Genomic DNA, 18,329 nt, shown 5'->3' on the forward strand with positions numbered 1-18,329 from the left:
CAATCCCAAATCTGCAAGTGATCACTAAGATTGCTACACCATGAATATTCAGCGATATATCAACTCAATGGGAGCTGCCAAAACATATGTATTGCATACATATGTGCACTTCTGATACACAAAAAACACCAGAATTTTCTGCAATTTCTTCAAAATCTCACAAGTGAGAGATAATAAGCTCTAATTTCACTACGTACAGCACCAAGATTGCTTCAGCAATATCCCCACTGTACATTTCAGCCATCAATTTTGCCGAAATTCTCAAATTTCAGCAAAAGCCTCAAAATTTACTCACCAAATGTCCCAATTGCATTAATATGTGTTCCCAAGGGCATAAAAGAGGCAAATTTAGCAAAATTTTGCAAAAGCCCCAAATTTCTTGAGTCCAAAAGTGCACCAATCTGAGTAAATTCGGCTCAGTTGAGCAAAATTTAATTGATACATGCGAAGCCCCAAAACTTTCAAGGCCAATGTGCAAAATTTCTGCAATTTTCGAGTCCATTGTCACTATTATGGATGACCAACAATCAGTGCCTTGGTCCGCGCAGTCTATGCAGCCAGCTGATGACCTGTGCCTAATCAGTTTGACCAAAACAACAGCCGACCTGCTCTCAGTGTGACTGACAAAAAAGATGAACGGCTTCTTCTCACGTGAAAAGCTCACTCACACTTGTGGGAAGCGCGCACATTGTTGCCGTGTCTCTTATACCAGTTTGTTGTGGTGAGAGTGCGATGGAGTGCAAGACAGGAATGGAGCAGGAGCAAAGCTGACAGTAAGAGTGAGAGAATTCCAAGATGAGTGTACCAGTTAGAGTTCCGATACACAAAGAATAAAAATGTATTTATATGTTAGGCTGCAAATAAGGTTGTGTTTACAACTCTCAGTTTTTACACATGGAGATTAATGGGACTTTACACCCGACAAAAAGAAAGAATGAAGCCAATAAATCCCACACTCACAACAACCTATCAGAAAGATAGTAGGCCATGAATTAAGAGGACATGGAAGCCCCAAGTTCAAAATGTGGACTTCCACTGCAAACTCGAAGATAGGTGGCCAAAATTGAAAAGCATGCATATTATTTTATCTATGTCACACAACCCTCCTAAGAATGGAGATTGTAAAGCCAGTCACACTTGCGTACATATAACTCAAAGCATCGTGATCCAAGAGCCAAGGCTTCTTGAAATATGAACAAGCCATAAAAGAATCATCCATTTGATGTATATAAAGGAAGACAAACTTGGTTGTAATGGCGAAATCAAACATAGATGAAGAGAAAAGCTCCTTTGTTCCTCCCTTCGCACCTAGACGAAGGTGAGAATAACTTTTCAAGTACTTCTTAGTCTGATAATGATGTTGCAAAAGCATTGAGTGATTGTACTTGCTAAACACAAACCTGTCTCCTTGTGACATACATCTTGCACCAAGATCATTGGGAATAACTCCTCCCATGTGACGGCATCTTGCACTCTTTAGGTAAAGAGACTGATGTAAAAGGCATCATATTCTAGTGATGATAAAAGATTTGACAAGAGAGTCACAGCCATATCCTCTAACTAGGGATGCTAAGTCATCCCAACTCCCCTTCATTGCATTGCTATGATCCTTCACGATGGGGAATTTATAGCAGATAGTTGGCATGCCTCATCTCAAGGGTCATCCAATGCCCAAATAGCTTGACCTGGCATAAATGAACTAGTATTAGAATTGAGCCTGATCCAAAGAGCTACCAAAGCGGCGAAGGCACCTTAACAAGGATCCACAGCAGATCGGGATGAGGGATTAAAATGACTTGCCTAAGGTTAAATGTGTCAAGGATGGCCTCAATCTTGCATGACTAGATGGCAAAATTTATCCCATCTAGTTTTTGGTCAAGGGAGAGATTGGAAAGGATGGGCACCTACACTTGGGATGCCATGAGAGAGAGCAGGTACTCACCTCTCAGAAAAAGGGGGGAAGGAAACATGAATAGAAGGGGGAAGTAAGGAAGGCTGATCATAGTCCACATCTCAAACCACGTCACAATTGCATCGGTCTTCACACCAATCCTCACGCTCATGATGGTCTTTGTGACGATCCTCCCAATCTCGACAGTCTTCACAATGATCCTCACAGCACCACCAATCTTCAAGCAGTCCTTGCAGTCTGATTAAGCTCCCAACCCACCCTATCCTACCAATCATAGCAGTTCAACATCTTCAATCTTTGGAAAACCTGCCCCCTGAGCCCCGGGGGAATATAGTAGGGATCCATTTTGATGCTAACTCCTGTAAAAGGTCCAGTAGCTGGTCCTCAATGAAGCCCCCCTGCAATCCAGCATGAACAGGCTGAGAAGAGGGTTGAAAGGTAGGAAAGTGCAGCAGAAGGGGGAGAAAGCAGCAAGCTGGAGTCTCTCTATGCCACACATTATGCACCTAAGAGAGAGATTTCTGAATTTCCTTGCAGGAAACCCCAGGAAATGGCTGCTGCCCCTGTCTAGATCAGCCCAGAAACTATCACCTGCTGCCAAGCTGGCCAAATATGGATGTTGCCACATTCAATGCTGTCACCAGCTCCTGTAGGGCTCATAAATGCTGTCGCCTGCTCCTAGGAAGGTATTTCCTGCAGTTGCCAGCCTCCAAATGGTCTCCCAAGCAAGGAAATGCAACCAGCAACCTGTTCTTCCTCTCTCTCCCGACCCCAATGCACTAAATGAGCCTCTTCCCAGCCCCAAAAAACCTTCTCCCCCATTGCATAGGAATTTTGGCCAAGTGACAACCTTTTCTTTTCTTTTTCCAGCAATTTCCAACCATCTAATTAATATTCAAATGTAATTAATTTTGAAAATTAATTCAGCCCTTTTCAACCCTGCCCAAAATTAGATGTGCCATTCACAATTTAATTGGCTGGGGCCATTTGCAGCCCCAAGTGGTCTCAAGCCTTGATTGACCCTTGGACAAGTATGAATTAATTAATTAATGACTAGTCCCTAGTGTCACCACTAACACGCATAGGCCCATTAATTGTCTTAAGACCAAACTGACACCAACTATCACCCAAAACCTAGCTTGCATAGCTTGTTGCAACTTTTGCCTTTGACATTGTCACGAGGACATGTATTTTTGAAACCTCACTTAATAAGTAGATTAACTTTTAATCACATGGTTAAGTAAATGTTGCACGTGTGAGGTGTTTACGAGCCCAAACCTAAGGAAATCGCACGATATCAAAGGCAAAAGTTGCTATAAGTTATGTTGCACAGGTACTTGGTAGGTATCTAGTGCCAATTGTTGGCCTAGGTAAGTAAGTGTCAGTTGGTGACACTAGAGAAGTCGCGTTTAATGGTACCTAACGTCAATCCAATGAAAAAGATGGCATAGAGACACTCAAGAATGGAAGTTGCTTAACCAATTTAATTATTGACGAGTCAGGATTTTTTTTTTAGCATCGAAATTTCAATATTTAAGGACTGAAAATTAACATTTAATTATAGATAATGCTGGAAAAACCATTTGACAAGGCTGCCACTTAGCAAAACTTGCCAATGCAAGTGCGAAAAACGTTTTTAGGAGCTAGTGGAGGCTATTCCAACCATTGTAGGAGAGAAGGAGGCTCTTAGAGAGCAAGGAGAGATTGCTGATGTGATTTGCAACCACCAGGGATCAGTCCTACAACATGTGACAGTAGTTTGGAGTCCTCCAAGAGCAGGTGACAACAACCCAAGGTCCTTCTGATGCAAATGACAGCACATAGGAAGGGGCATCAGTCTGTCTAGTGGTCCTAAAATTTTGCCTTTGATAACCCATGATTTCCTAGAGTCCCCGACTCGCGAATTTACTCTAACCCCAGTTAAACCTCACATGTGCAACATTGACTTAACCATGTGGTTAAAAATTAATCCACATGTTAAGTGAGGTTTCAAAAATACATGTTCTCATGACAAGCACTCATTCCTTGAGCTCTTTGTGCCCCAAGGATCAAACAAATGCTATCATACATCAGATTATGCGTATTACCGACCATTCCCGAATACATTGGGCCATGCACACCAGACATAGGTTGATGTATCCCGTAAGGAGTTGTGCCATACATTCCCTATGGGGTCCCTAACCAACCATTGCATGAAAAACAATACTATCACCAAAGTATCCTAGCTGCCTCAACATTACATGCATGCCCGATTGTCCAAAATCAATTGGATTGGCAATTCCATGATGGCCTTGCATTTGCAAACCTTGCCATAGTTGCCAAGAAACACATTTCCTAATGTTAGGAAACATTGGAAACGTCAACCCATTTCACAAACGTGGAAAACAACTAAATTTGGTTTTCAACAGTCAATTATTAATCCCTCTTTTTTTTTATGTTTCATTTTTTGAATGTTTAATCACTCGTTTTTTTGTACGTTTCTTTTTTATATCAATGTCATTTTAAAGTCTAACAGTTGACCAAGTTGTGAGTCGTGCATAAGTTTTTTTTTTTAAATTAATGGCTTTTAAAAGTTTGACCAAGTCTAGACTTAAAATGGTGATCACTGAAGTCTAAGGCTTAATAAACTATTTAAAGCCTTGAGCCTTGACGAAATGATCAATCATCATCAATCATGGAGTGTGCGCTGTGGACGATCTAAACGACAATCGAATCATGGAGTCTAGACTTTGGACAAAATTCAAATTGACAATTTATTCCTAGTGGGAACTATATTTGTAAATTGCAAGTAATCTTATACTGCCCTTGAGTCTAATCATGGCCTCCTCCTACATGCGTCGGTTATTTGGCCTGTAAACTCTTGCTAGTGATGAGTCTTAATTCATGATTGATTGCTCTTTCTTCTTCTCATATTCTTTGCAAACAGCAATTGTACAATTGTTGTCCATGAACCATAACAGGCTACAACCAACAAAAGCAATCCGATTTCACATTTGTGATTGTCTTTTGCTCATAGCCGAATCCAATCTATTTAAGGAATCACACCAAATGCATGTGACACAACTCAAAAGTTTCAAAATCTAACAGTGACTTAGGGGTCAATGAGAATCTTATAGATAAGATAAGGATTCAAGAATTAACTTCTTTATTTTTCTATTCACATTCCTTTTTTTCTATTTTCTCTTTCTTTCCTCTTTTATTGGTTTGAAGATTTGACACATCACAAACTAGCGTGCACACAACCATGGTTCATGATGCCAAGTTGCAATATCCATGGATGATGTTTTCTATTTGCTAAACAACTTACATTACCATCATGCCAAGGAAGGGCACTCCTTTGTGGAGTCTCACTGTGGATACTTCAAGATATGGTGAAGTGGGACAACGAAATGGGTGAGCATCACCACAATGTGACACAAAGATTAAAAGCCCATTTCTCATGAAGAAAGGGCTTTGGGATTGGGCCATGTTCGAGAGTGCCCAAAAATGTGTACAATATTCTGAAGTCATGGAAAGCCCAAATGTTGGCATTCTCATTGACAAAGTGAATGCATGGGATAAAGCCAGACCTCTCGACAATTCCAACATCTCACAAGACCTTTCTTGATGCAGACATTACACTGACTCTATAGAGGAGTCACAAGCTACATGTCCTTCCTCCACGTGGACCATCCCCTCAACTAAGAGAACTACACTACCCATACATAAGCAAGGAGACATGAAAGTATCATTGCAGAACGCAAGGGTTACAAAAGCTACTAAAGAGATCACAAAGCTATTCATACAATGGATTTATCCTTTCTCATTCTTCGGACTCCTCGATGGAAGTCGGCGATTCGTACCATCTCTCGCATTGGGTACGAATGGGAGGGTCCAAAGTATGAGATATTATGCACCAACGAGCTTCGCTACGAAAAAGAAGCCTTGACCACAAACCTAGAGCCTTTGAAAGCAACATGGGAGAAGTATAAATGCATTGTGCTTTGTGATATCCAAGAAATGTAGTACAAGTGATTACAAATAAAGAACCAACTTGTATGGCCATGAAAAATATGCTCAATGAAGAGTTCTCTAACATTACCTTATGGTACACATAGACTAGACCTCATGATTAAGGATGTAGCAAAACTACCTTGGGTAGACTAAATTTTCTCCACTACATGTAGCATGCTTAATTTTGTGTCCAAGAGACTCAAGGTTCTTAGTATGTACAGGTTTGCATATATGTCTATTGTCTTGGAAAGGCTTATTAGGGTAAGACCTGGTTTGCTTTGCACTGTTGTTTGTCGTGAGTGACAAAACTAGAAGAAAAGAGATAATCCCAAAGCAATTGCATTTTGTCGCATGGTCACAAAAGATGATTGATGGGAGGATACAACTAACCTAGTGAAAGTGTGAATCCCGTATATAGTATCCTCAGATTAATAGACGTGGAGAGAAGCATCATTGGTCTTCTTTATGAGTTCATGGACAAAATTGAAAAGGCCTTGGATACAAATACTACATTGTTAGCTTCCAAGTATGCATTCTTTTAGAATCAAGATTTTGTAAGATAAAGAGTTTTTTTCATCATGTTTTTCTTTTCTCTAAAAATTTAAGATTTCATTATCTTTTTTTTCTCCCTATATACAATATTAGAGATTTTAAGAGACATATGGAATCGATGTTGGGGTTGGTTTCATAGCCTATCCATGTCGTTATCCATATCCTTCACTCTCTATGAAGAGATGAGCAACAATATGTCAACAAAGAACTAAAGGATGGATGGAATGAGTATATAAGCAAGATTGTCGAAGACGACGATGATATACTTTTGAAACTGTAAGATGAACATCTTTTTGTTCGCAATTGGAGTGGTGTATTTGGGTCATGCATTGCATAGCAAGAAGAGACTCAACTACAGTCAATCTCTTTGTGAAAAAAAATATGACATCGAGGCACCTATCTTGGTAAAAAAGTAAATATTTGATCCACCATCCAACTTTCATAATATATATTGCTTTTTATTTTTATACAACCATTGAATTTTCTTGTCTTCTTTCAGAGACACATTGCAATGAGAGTGCTCTCACAAGATTTTAACTCTCAACATTATGAGAGAAACTAGAGTGCATGGGCCTTCCTCCATACCAAGAAGAGAAATAAACTCTCTACATAACAATTGGAGAGATTAGCCTTTTGCCATTGCAATCTATAATTGCTTAAGCAAACTAACTATCCAATTGAGCCTCGCCAAGTAAAACCCAACAAGATAGATATTACAAAATGCAAAGAGATGTCAAATATTCCATGTCAAGAGAAAAGTATCTATACTATGTTATACGAGGAGATTATTGTCAGAGTGCAGCGGTGCGGAAGCGTAGGACTGAGAGAGAGAGAACCCAGAGAGAGAAGAGAGAGAAAGAGACAGTGGACGATGAAGATCTGCTGTATAAAGAGTGCTGAATACAAAGATATGCAGATATATACACGGGCGCAGTGCGCTGGACTGTGTGTCTCCACCTCGACGATGCAACCTGCTGTTCACCTCGAAGTCCGCTGCAGTCTGCACTGTCTCCTGTCTGAAATCTGCGAACAGAGACGGAATCTGCGCGTGTCACCGGTCTGTAATCTACGAGCAGAGAAGTGTGCCAGACTACTGAAGAAGTCGGGTATAAATAGCCGAAAACGGGACAAAAAACAGGGCGCCAAAAATGCCCAGTCGGCTGCATTTAATGCAGCCAACTGCCTGCTCAGGTCGGACTGCCACGTGGCAGTCCGACTGTGCAGTCCGACTGCACCAGGCCACCTGCCCTGCTGGCCCTGATCAGGCTATGATCTGATCTCTAACACCCCCTCGCAGAGCCTGGGCAGGGCAGAAGCCTGAGGGATCTGGAATGTCTCCGAAGAAGAGCCTGAGGAAGTGCCTTCGTAAACAAATCCGCAAGATTGTCCTCCGTCTTGCAGTACTCCACAGTGATGGTCTCATCCAGAAGCTTCTCTCGGATGAAGTGGTACTGGATCTCTATGTGCTTCGTCTGGGCATGAAAAACAGGGTTCCTTGCCAAGGCAATGCAACTCTCATTGTCACATCGCAGCAAAGTAGGATGAGTCTGGGGGCACCCAAGCTCCTCCAATAATCTCCGAAGCCACACAGCCTCAAATGTGGTGGAAGACGCGGCCCGATACTCCGCCTCAGTAGACGAAAGGGCTACCGTGGGCTGCTTCTTGCTACTCCATGAAATAACACCTGCACCCAAGGTAAAACAGTAACCTGTAGTAGACCGCCTGTGGTCCACATCACCGGCCCAATCAGAGTCGCTCCAACCTGCAAGTACAAGATCTGACCCATCTGGCCCTGCGGGGTAATGAATCCCTAAATCAGACGTCCCCCTCAAATACCGAAGTATCCTCTAAGCAGCCTGCCAATGCACCGTCTTAGGTTCACTCAGGAACCCTGCCAAGAGCCCAACAGCAAAACATAGATCAACCCTAGTGTTGAGAAGCCAAATCAAGGACCCAATCAACTGACGATAGCGGGACGCATCCGCCAAAGGAGAAGCCGAATGGGAAGTGGCCTTCCAGTTCGGATCCATAGGAGTAGATAGGGCCCGACAATCCTCCATCTCAAAAGACACCAAGAGCTCCTGTACATATCTCTGTTGAGAGATGAAGAGCCCCCTCTGAGACTGATAAATCTCATGGCCCAAAAAGAAATAGAGTAGACCCAAGTCCGTCATCTCGAACGTCCGATGTAAAGCTGACTTTGTCTCCTGGACCTGCTGTGCATCATCACCTGTGACAATCAAATCATCAACATATAAGACAAAAAGCACACAACCATCCTCGGAAGTGTGAACATACAGTTGCGGATCGGCCTTGGACCGCCGATATCCCAACTGAGATTGGAGAAACGAATCAATCTTCTCGTTCCATGCACGCGGAGCCTGCTTGAGGCCATACAAGGCCTTCTTCAACCTGTAGACTTTCCCATCTGAAGATCCAAAGCCAGGAGGCTGCTCAACATAGATCTCCTCCTTCAAATCACCATTGAGGAAGGCCAACTTCACATCCAACTGGTAAACAGGCCATCTCCTATGGCCAGCCAAAGCAAGAATAGCTCTAATGGTCGCCATACGAGCTGTGGGGGCAAAAGTATCATGACAGTCAATACCAGGGCGCTGTGCAAAACCTTTAGCAACAAGGCGAGCCTTGTGCTTATCCAAAGAACCATCGCTAAGGTATTTGGTCTTGAAAACCCACTTGACTCCAATCACCTTCTTCTTCGGGGAGCGGGGCACGAGTGACCAAGTGCCATTCCTCTCAATAGCCTCCAACTCGGCTTCCATAGCTTTCTTCCATGGTGTGGACTATAAAGCCTCCTTCACGGAGATGGGCTCTCGATCCTGCATAACACGGGTCATCAAACAATAGTTGGAGCAAACAAGCTCCGTAGAATGTGCCTGGTGCCTCCGTGACCGCCGCGGACTATCCTGCGGTCCCTACTCCTCAGGAACCCCCTCGATCCCTGAATCACGGAGTGTGTCACGGGCCCAGCGAGGAGGAGGCCGAACCTCCCCTCGTCTCTCTCCATCAGCAGAAGACTCTGGAATATCCACCGGTGGTAACTCCTCAGAGGTGTCCGGTGGAACAGTAGACTCTGTGTCAGAAACAGAATCATAATCAAAAGGCACGGGCTCCAGTGGAACTATAGAAGGAGCCCAACTCTCCCTTGGATCTCCAAGAACGGGATACTCCTTATCCGTTGAAGTAGCCGGAACCTCCACAAACCGCACATCACGGCTAGTGTACACATCCCGCTTGACGGGATCATACAGTCGGTAGCCTTGGGACTAGGAGCTGTAGCCAACAAATACCTGTTTTCGGGAAGTTGCTTCAAATTTATCACGGTGAGCCTTGGCAATGTGAACATAGGCATCACACCCAAAGACCCGAAAGTAAGAAACATCTGGCTTTGTCCCAAAATAAGCCTCAAATGGGGTCATCCCTTCCACGGCCGAAGTAGGGGATCGATTAAGGATGTGAACTGCAGTAGCCACAGCCTCGGCCCACAGAACCTGAGGGGTCTGTCAGTGCTCCATCATGGTGCGTGCCATCTCGATCACACTGCGGTTCTTCCGTTCAAGAATACCATTTTCTTGAGGAGTGTTGGTATTGGCAAACTCCTGGTGAATTCCTTTATCTGCACAAAACCGAGCAAACTCATTAGAAACAAATTCACCTCCCTTGTCGGATCGCAAGGTCTTCAACTTCCGGCCCGATCGGTTCTCCTCAAAGAGAAGCCAATCCTTGAAGTGCGAGAAAGCTTCTGACTTTAATGCCAAAAAGTAGGCCTATATCATCCTGCTGTAGTCATCCACAATCAGCATGAAGTACGAGCTCCCACGCAAGGACTCATTCCTCATAGGGCCACATAGATCCGTAGATACTAGCTCCATCGGTGAAGTAGACCGCCGCGAAGCTGTGTGGGAAATGGCATCCCTATGCTGCTTCCCCCGAATGCAGGAGACACATGGTTGCTGGCTCACCACTATATCCGGCAACCCTCGAACAAGCTGTCCACGTGACGCCCTCCGAAGATAGTCATAGTTCAGGTGACCAAACCGAGCATGCCATAACTCGGACTGTGACTGAGAGATAAGAAGAAGAGTAGAGAGGGCGGTGGAAGACTTCAGTTTGTAAATGCCGTTCTCCTCATATCCGGATGAGAGAACCTTCCTCGATCCACGATCAAGGACTCGCACCGTAGTACTGTCAAACTCCACCAGAAGACCAAGGAAGCAAATCTTATGAATGGAAAGAAGATGGTACCCTAAGCCTGGTACATGCAAAACCTCTGAGGTATGGGCACCACCTCGTCCATCGGGAATAAGCTGCATCTTACCCCGTCCTGCAATAGATACTGAAGAGCTGTCTCCAATGAGAATCTGCCCACGCGAGGGTCGCAACTGGGCAACACCATCTGATGAAGGAGTCATGCGCCGTGAGGCACCACTATCAACGATCCACTCTCGAGCCTGGGGAGCCGTCATCGCAGCATCAGAAGCATTCGGTGAAGCGTCCTCAATGACAACTAGATGAAGAAATGCAGCTGATAAGGATGCAGCCACCGCTCCAGAATCCTTGGTGTCCTTCTTCTTGGTGTTCTTCGTATCTTTGTCAGGGCAATCCTTCTTCCAATGGCCAGTCTTTCCACAAATATGGCATGTGGAGTCTTTGTCCTTGTCCTTGTCCTTCTTGGACTTGTTATCCCCCTTCTTCTTCTTTTGGTCCTTCCCCTTCTTCTGAGAGGCTTGACCTGTCAGCGCCTCCGACTTGGAAGCATTCTATCCCTTTAACTGTTCCTCTTGGTCCAAGACCATAGGAACCAACTCTTCCCAACGAAGAGTAGACTCTCGCCCCGAGGCAATAAGGGCAGAGTAAAATGTACCGAATCATGGCGGCAACTGAGACAATAGTGTGATCGCCATGTCTTCGGAGGAAATCGGCTTCCCCGCATTCTGAACCTGCATCTGAAGCTGCCTTAGCTTATTAATGTGCTCCCGTAGCGAATAAGACTTATTTACGGACAAGGTCCGTATCTGTACCTCCAAAGAAACCCGCTTCATTAGGGTCATCCGATTGTACATCTGATCAAGCTCCAGCCATATCTCCCGAGCCACCGTCAAGTGCTCGATATAAGCGATCACGGCTGTAGTACATGATAGAAAAAGAAAGGAACGAATCCTGGCATTCAGTTTGTCCCAATGAGACTGGGCCTTGGCCAACTCCGCACGAGCATCGGAAGAGAGTTTAGACTCATCTCTTACCGAGGGCCGGTCAATCTCCTCCTGTACCAACTCCGCCAAATCATAGGACTCAAGGATGGCCAACATCATGACGCGCCAAATGAGGTAATTGTCGCCGTCGAGCTTCTGATCTGCAGGAAGAGCCGGTAAGACAGGCACCTTCCGGTCCATAATCGCCTGGAACTCCAAGTCAATCTCTGTAGACATCTTCACCTGCAATGCCTTCATAAACGCAAAAGCAGCCCCCTCTGACTGGGAAAACTCAGCCTGCTACGACTCTTCCGCGTCCTGAACTTTCTTCACCCGCACTCGTTTCAGCCTTGTTCCAAGGCACAGCCCTCCTGTCTGCCCTTAAACGCAAAAAACGCAAATTTGTGTCGCGATGGAAACTCCTCTTCAGGTTGATTCTGCACTCAGTCAGCCCTCAAACACTGCTCTGATACCATGTCAGAGTGCAGCGGTGCGGAAGGATAGGACTGAGAGAGAGAGAACGCAAAGAGAGGAGAGAGAAAGAGAGTGGACGATGAAGATCTGCTGTATAAAGAGTGCTGAATCCAAAGATATGCAGATATATACACGGGCGCAGTGCGCTGGACTGCGTGTCTCCACCTCGACGATGCAACCTGCTGTTCACCTCGAAGTCCGCTGCAGTCTGCACTGTCTCCTGTCTGAAATCTGCGAACAGAGAAGGGAATCTGCGCGTGTCACCGGTCTGTAATTTGCGAGCAGAGAAGTGTGCCAGACTGCTGAAGAAGTCAGATATAAATAGCCGAAAACGGGACAAAAAACAGGGCGCCAGAAATGCCCAGTCGGCTGCCTGCTGCAGGTCGGACTGCCACGTGGCAGTCCGATTGTGCAGTCCGACTGCACCAGGCCACCTGCCTTGCTGCCCCTGATCAGGCTATGATCTGATCTCTAACAATTATTACACCTCGTATCATACGATCACAGAGAGAAGCTTCAAGTGGTACCAATACGTTGGAGGCACCTCCAACTATTGAGGATGCATTTGAGGAATCTTCTGGGAGTGGCAGTACCAGTGGAAATAATAATGATGACATTGAGTTAGGAGATGAGGAGATAGGTACAGATGAGAATATCAATACCGCTAAGGCCTGACCCACGATCTTTAATTTAGAACCTAAGATTTGCACTTTAGAGTATTTTAAGTTTAGGATTTTTTATTTTGCAATCATTTAAAGTTTGAACATATTTATTAGCAATCTTTGTAATTTACGTGACATGTTGCATGTCACATGCTCCATGGATTCATTACAAATCATGACTCATGATGTCATGTAGAGACATGGATTGTTATTGCTATTTTGACATTAAATTCAGTTTACATATATGAGCAAAGCTATGATATCATGTTTTTTTTATATTCATGAAATGTTAAATTTAGACAAAGAATCGTACAATATGGTATACCATACATGTATTATATAAATTGTTGATCTATTGATTATTTACTTAGATTTGGTATACATTATTGAATCAAGATTAAAATATGTTTTATTGTGGTCCATAAGGCTAGGAGTTTTTTTTTATGTATATAAAATATTAATAATTTTCATCTTAAAATAAACTTGTTTCTAATGTTTTAGAAAGCTCCTATGAAACATTGGAAACCTGTTTCATACCTCCTGTTTCTAAAACCCTTAGCAACTATGTCTCTTAAGCTCCATTGGTACCAACTGCTTTTCTTCATTAGCATCATTACGAGCTTCATGAGAAAGTTTTAGCATTTTCTTCAATGCATCTTGCTATCTTGAAGGTGTAGAATATCATTTCCTTTTCTTACCCTTATTATCTGGCGCCAAATTGACACCATCACACCTAGAACCCAACTCGCATAACTCGTTACAACTTTTACCTTTGACACCCACTGTTTTCTCAGGTCCTTGGCCTATTACCATGAAATATCTACTATGTGCATCACAACATTGCACATTTGATTATTAAATAAATCAAATGTCTCTAGCAAAAGCATAGCATCCAAAAATTTCACGTGCTCATGTCAACTAGCACCCAAAAATCTCTAAATCACACTTTAGGCTTTTGGAATATTACCGAATAGAAAACATGTGACTCATCATGCCAAATAGCAATTACGTGTGATTCACATGATTCTGATCACGTAACCTTTTCTCATGCAGTGTGCAATGTTACAGTGTTGATGCGAACATAGTTAGCTATACCATCGTTAAGCTGGCCAAAAGTTTAACCATGCTTTGATGGCATGGTCTGCTAAAATAAGTTCATTGAGAACACCTTGTAACTTGAATAACCTGGTGTATGCAGTTTGAGGTTTTCGAAACTGCTTAGAACCAGCTGTACACATGCCACACCCCCTTGACAAGTCAGCCACATTGGATTGAGGTCACAATCCATAGCTCAGACCAAGGCAGACACAACAAAAACAAGCTGCCCAAAAAAGTTAGTGGGTCTGCAAAGGGAGTCTTCCCGGAAAAGCAGGTAGGGCAACACCCTTAACCAACATGTGGTGAGAAGAGAAACCCTTCTACAGGAAGCAGGAATACCCCAAGGTAATAAAAGAGACTTGGACACAACCTCCTGCAGGTATGTTCTAGACCACCACTTTAGAAATGTGCAGTTTCAGCGTTTACAGCTATGGATGATTCACATGATGATTTTTGCTTAACTAGGATCAACGGCATAGCAGGAATATACAAACTAGGTTAAATTATGACAAACAAATAAAATTTTGTTCATCAATAAGAATCAAAACTTGTAGACACGATTGCAAATCTGTAAAACAACAGAAATTTGACATTAGTGACTCACCATGCAAACCTTGGGGTGCTAGGTCTTGTAGAATGGCACCACATTCCTTCACAAAACCAACAGCAACCTGCACAGAATCACAACCCATGAGTTAACATCAAATGCTGCCAGCTAGGATGCAAATTCAAATCCATCAAAAACACACCTCTACACTATCATCTGTTGGATTCTCCAAAAGAACCATGAGAACCTCCAGTGCAACAACTTCATGGGCAACTTGCTGGTTAACCAGATGGGCAATGAACTTTGCAGCTGCGAGCAACACAGGCTGCATTCCAAAACCCAAAAAATAAAAATCTGAAACAGGTAAAACTCTTGAGAAGCAAGCAGCTAGTTTGCGTATTAGTAGAGGAAAATGGACCTTGTCATTACGTTTCAAAGCTCTTCGGAACTGTAATATAATTCTCTTCAAAAGCAGTTCACCGAGTTCTGGGAACTTTGTATTCACCACAGCAGCCAGTGCCGCAAAGACATGGGTGAAAGTTGGAGATGCCATCTGGGATTTCATACAAGAACGTGCAAAAAGTCCACGGCCACGAATAAGGTTTTCTGAAAAGAGTTCAGGAATAATGTTCTTGATATTGGAAACATTGACCTTGTTAATCAGCCCATTTATACTTTTTCTAAGTGCATCCCAAGTCATCCTCTGATACTCAACACTGCTCTTGTCCTGAATGTTCTTCATCATCTGTGCCAGTTTGAATGGTGGAATATATACACCTCCACTTCGACCCAAGCTTTTATCTGTGCTTGAGTCAGTGATCTCTGCAGGCTTTTTCTCAACTATCGTTGCATCGTTTGCTGCTTTCTCTTCAGCCCTTCCCCTAGTTTTCTCTGAGTGTCCAGTGGTGTTTTCACCATTCTCCAAAATCTTGAAGGATTTTCTGCTGCTTTTCTCCTCATGTTCCCCTTCCTCAGAAGAACCCCGTTTCCTTCTCTTCTCATGCCTCTTTTGCCTCTCTTCATTTCCATTTTTGTCATCCTCCATTCTCCTTCTACGATGTGAGTGACTTTCACGTTGCCTTGACCTGTCTTGTGCATCCTCCTGACTAGAAGAATCATCTGTCGAATACTCTTCTTTTCTGCTCCTCTGATATCTCCCCTCCTCCCTGGACTTCATTGGCCTGTGTTTCTTTCCTTCCTCGCCAGAGTAACCATTGCCATCATCCTGCCTTGTTCGCCCTGAGCCACTTCTCGCTTTCACCGAATCTTCAATTCCAACCACACCTTTCTCACCTCTGCCTGCTTCTCTGTCTCGATATCTATCCCTGCTTCTGTGCCTTCTCTCCAAGTCTGGTGAGCTACGACCTCGACCTCGGCGCGTCTCTTGCACATCCACAGGACCATCTGGCTCTCTTCTGAAAGCCATCTCATCCTTGGGAAGACCATCCTCGTCATACCTAGGTCGTTCACCCTTATGACGATCTGCGATTTCACCGTCCTCAAGTATAGACCTCTGCCTCCTCCTCTCTTTGTCGGAAAGTTCATCTGTCACGTGATCATCTGCACGGTCGCGGTCATCATACCTGGACTTCCTCTGTGAGCGAGAATCTGAGTCGCGATCTCTTCTAGCGGCAGCGTGAGGGCCACGGACAGAAGTCATTCAGGGGGTGCGGGAAAGACACCGGCTTTGCTGTATTCTATGCCCTACCTCCTTCCTTCCTTCCGCCTATCTCGTCTGCTGCAGGGCTGAACAGAACCGATGGTAAAGGAGGAGCTATTATGAGGTTGCGAGCTGATCTGTATAGAAGCATGAGAAAGGTCCTACATGACTTTATGCGAAACTTGCGCTCCGGAGTCCGTACTCCAGCCTCCGACCGGCGTTGTATAACGCCCAATGGTATTGTGTGTTTCTTTTGTTAAGTTCTTATTATTACTAAATAATTTTAAAAGAGTATACTTTACCTTATGTTGCTTGCAAATGAACATTGAACATTAAACACAATTTTGAAATTGAGTGTCCTATAAAACAATCGTGTTGTTCATAATCTTTAGTTAGCATGGAATTAGTATAGCCTATGCAAGGTGTAGACGAAGAACAGGATTGATGCGCACATCTTAATGTACTCATTGAGATAGATGTTTCCATCATATGCACCATGACTAAGTGGGAAGAGAAACAATGACAACGTGTTCTCTATAGTGATATCTGAACACAAGGCTGTTGTAGGCAAGCCGTCTATTTTGAATATTGTTGTTCTTTCTAGAAGCTAGTTACTATTTAGTAGGATGGTGCATACAAGCTCATGTCAATTGCCTCTTTGGAATGCTTATCTTCTAGCTAGGCTCAACTATATTGTTGAACAAACCATAGTTTGCTTCTTCTTTTTATTCTATTGTTAAGTTAAACATGGATCTTTCATGGTAGGCTTCTAGAATCCTTTAAACTAATTGCTTTGTTAAGAATAGAGAGACCTATCTTAGGTTATAGATGTTTCAGTATGATGATGTATTTTTACATCACTAGATTGTGTAACATATTGAAAGCGAACACACCCACAATACTAGATATTGTCAAGTTAAGTATGGTGGATGGTTGAGCAAATGATATATAATTCCAAGACACCAAGGGTTGTCAAGAATCGATCATTGATTCAATGTTCCATATGAGATTATTGTGATTATTTTGGACATTGAGATTGAAGTATCAATTATTCTCAAGAGCTGTAGTCAGAGCGGATCAATACAAAGAATCCTTTTTGATAGTCTAGAATGTCTATATATTAGACCAACTCATTCTACATGGTTTTAGTGATGTTTTCCTAGAAGAATATATTTTCTTCTTCTAGAAGACCTTAATGAGGCCCTATGCTTTGGTATATTTATGCAATGCATTGCTGTTGTGTATTTTATAAGCATAAGAATATATGTTTATTTGTGACAATAATATGATTGTATAATTAAATATAATTTTACATTTTAATCTCTACGTTTTAAAAAACCACATGATTTTTTAGAATCTTTTGATGGAGGTTAATTACTCACAAGTTTTTGAAGCTAATCAAATATAGCTAGAGACTTGTCATATAGCTTGAGAGGTTCTATTGATAAAGAGTACCTTGCAAATCATAAAACCAAAGAAAAAGAACGTTGCTTGGTTAAAATCGAAGGTGTGGAGGCTTTCACATTTCACTAATTTATTCGTTAATAAATAACTTCATAAAAGCATATTAGTAATAGAAGAAAACATATAAATATGCTATGCAATTAATACATAACTAATAACTTAATACTTAACTAATTAATTAAGTTATTAATAAATTAGTTAACAATTAGAGTTGATTAATCATTACACTTACGTACCAACTAATAAAGTAATCAATTAATTAATCAAGTTAATAGTAAATTGGTTAATTTATATATCAATTAATTAAGTTAACAAGGTTGTTTATGTTATCAATCACTTGAATTAGTAAAGTAAGGCCGATTATGATTAGAGCTGATTACACATATAGTCAAGTTAACAACTTGATTAAGTTATTAATATATATCCTACTAACATCTTTTAGTTAACTAACTAATTAGTTATATCATTTGAATACATGGCATCGTCGGACAAGACCACATGATATGATACAATGCACGACATGGCATCATGAATGTTAAGACCCACGTGGATGCAGTTGCTCTCTGGGCTTGTACTCCTCCTCGCTCCCTCGAATCTCCAACAAACTATCTTTGCTCAATTGAACTACTCTCTCACTCAACTCTTGAACTCGAATATATAACAAGGATACACCAATAAAGATCTATGAACTCTCGCCCAACTCTTGAATTGGGAAATATAACAATAATAAAACAACAAATATCTATTAGGTTAA

General features: G+C 42.5%; 1 protein-coding gene across 1 annotated transcript in view; it reads right to left on the minus strand.

The window, feature by feature from the left end:
* LOC148040522 (MIF4G domain-containing protein / MA3 domain-containing protein) overlaps positions 1-16,283 on the minus strand; it is a 36,686-nt gene extending 20,403 nt beyond the window's left edge. Inside the window, exons 1-3 of the mRNA XM_087700253.1 lie at positions 14,870-16,283; positions 14,654-14,776; positions 14,509-14,575 (exon numbers count right to left, since the gene is read on the minus strand). Coding sequence (XP_087556379.1) covers positions 14,509-14,575; positions 14,654-14,776; positions 14,870-16,111 — 1,432 coding nt within the window. The 5' untranslated portion in view covers positions 16,112-16,283. The remainder of the gene's footprint in view (positions 1-14,508; positions 14,576-14,653; positions 14,777-14,869) is intronic.
* Between the last annotated feature and the right edge of the window lie 2,046 nt (positions 16,284-18,329).

Source organism: Lygodium microphyllum, chromosome 2, assembly GCF_053477565.2.
Source record: "Lygodium microphyllum isolate KBCC chromosome 2, Lygodium_microphyllum_v1.1.10, whole genome shotgun sequence".
In the NCBI taxonomy this organism is placed as follows: Eukaryota; Viridiplantae; Streptophyta; class Polypodiopsida; order Schizaeales; family Lygodiaceae; genus Lygodium; species Lygodium microphyllum.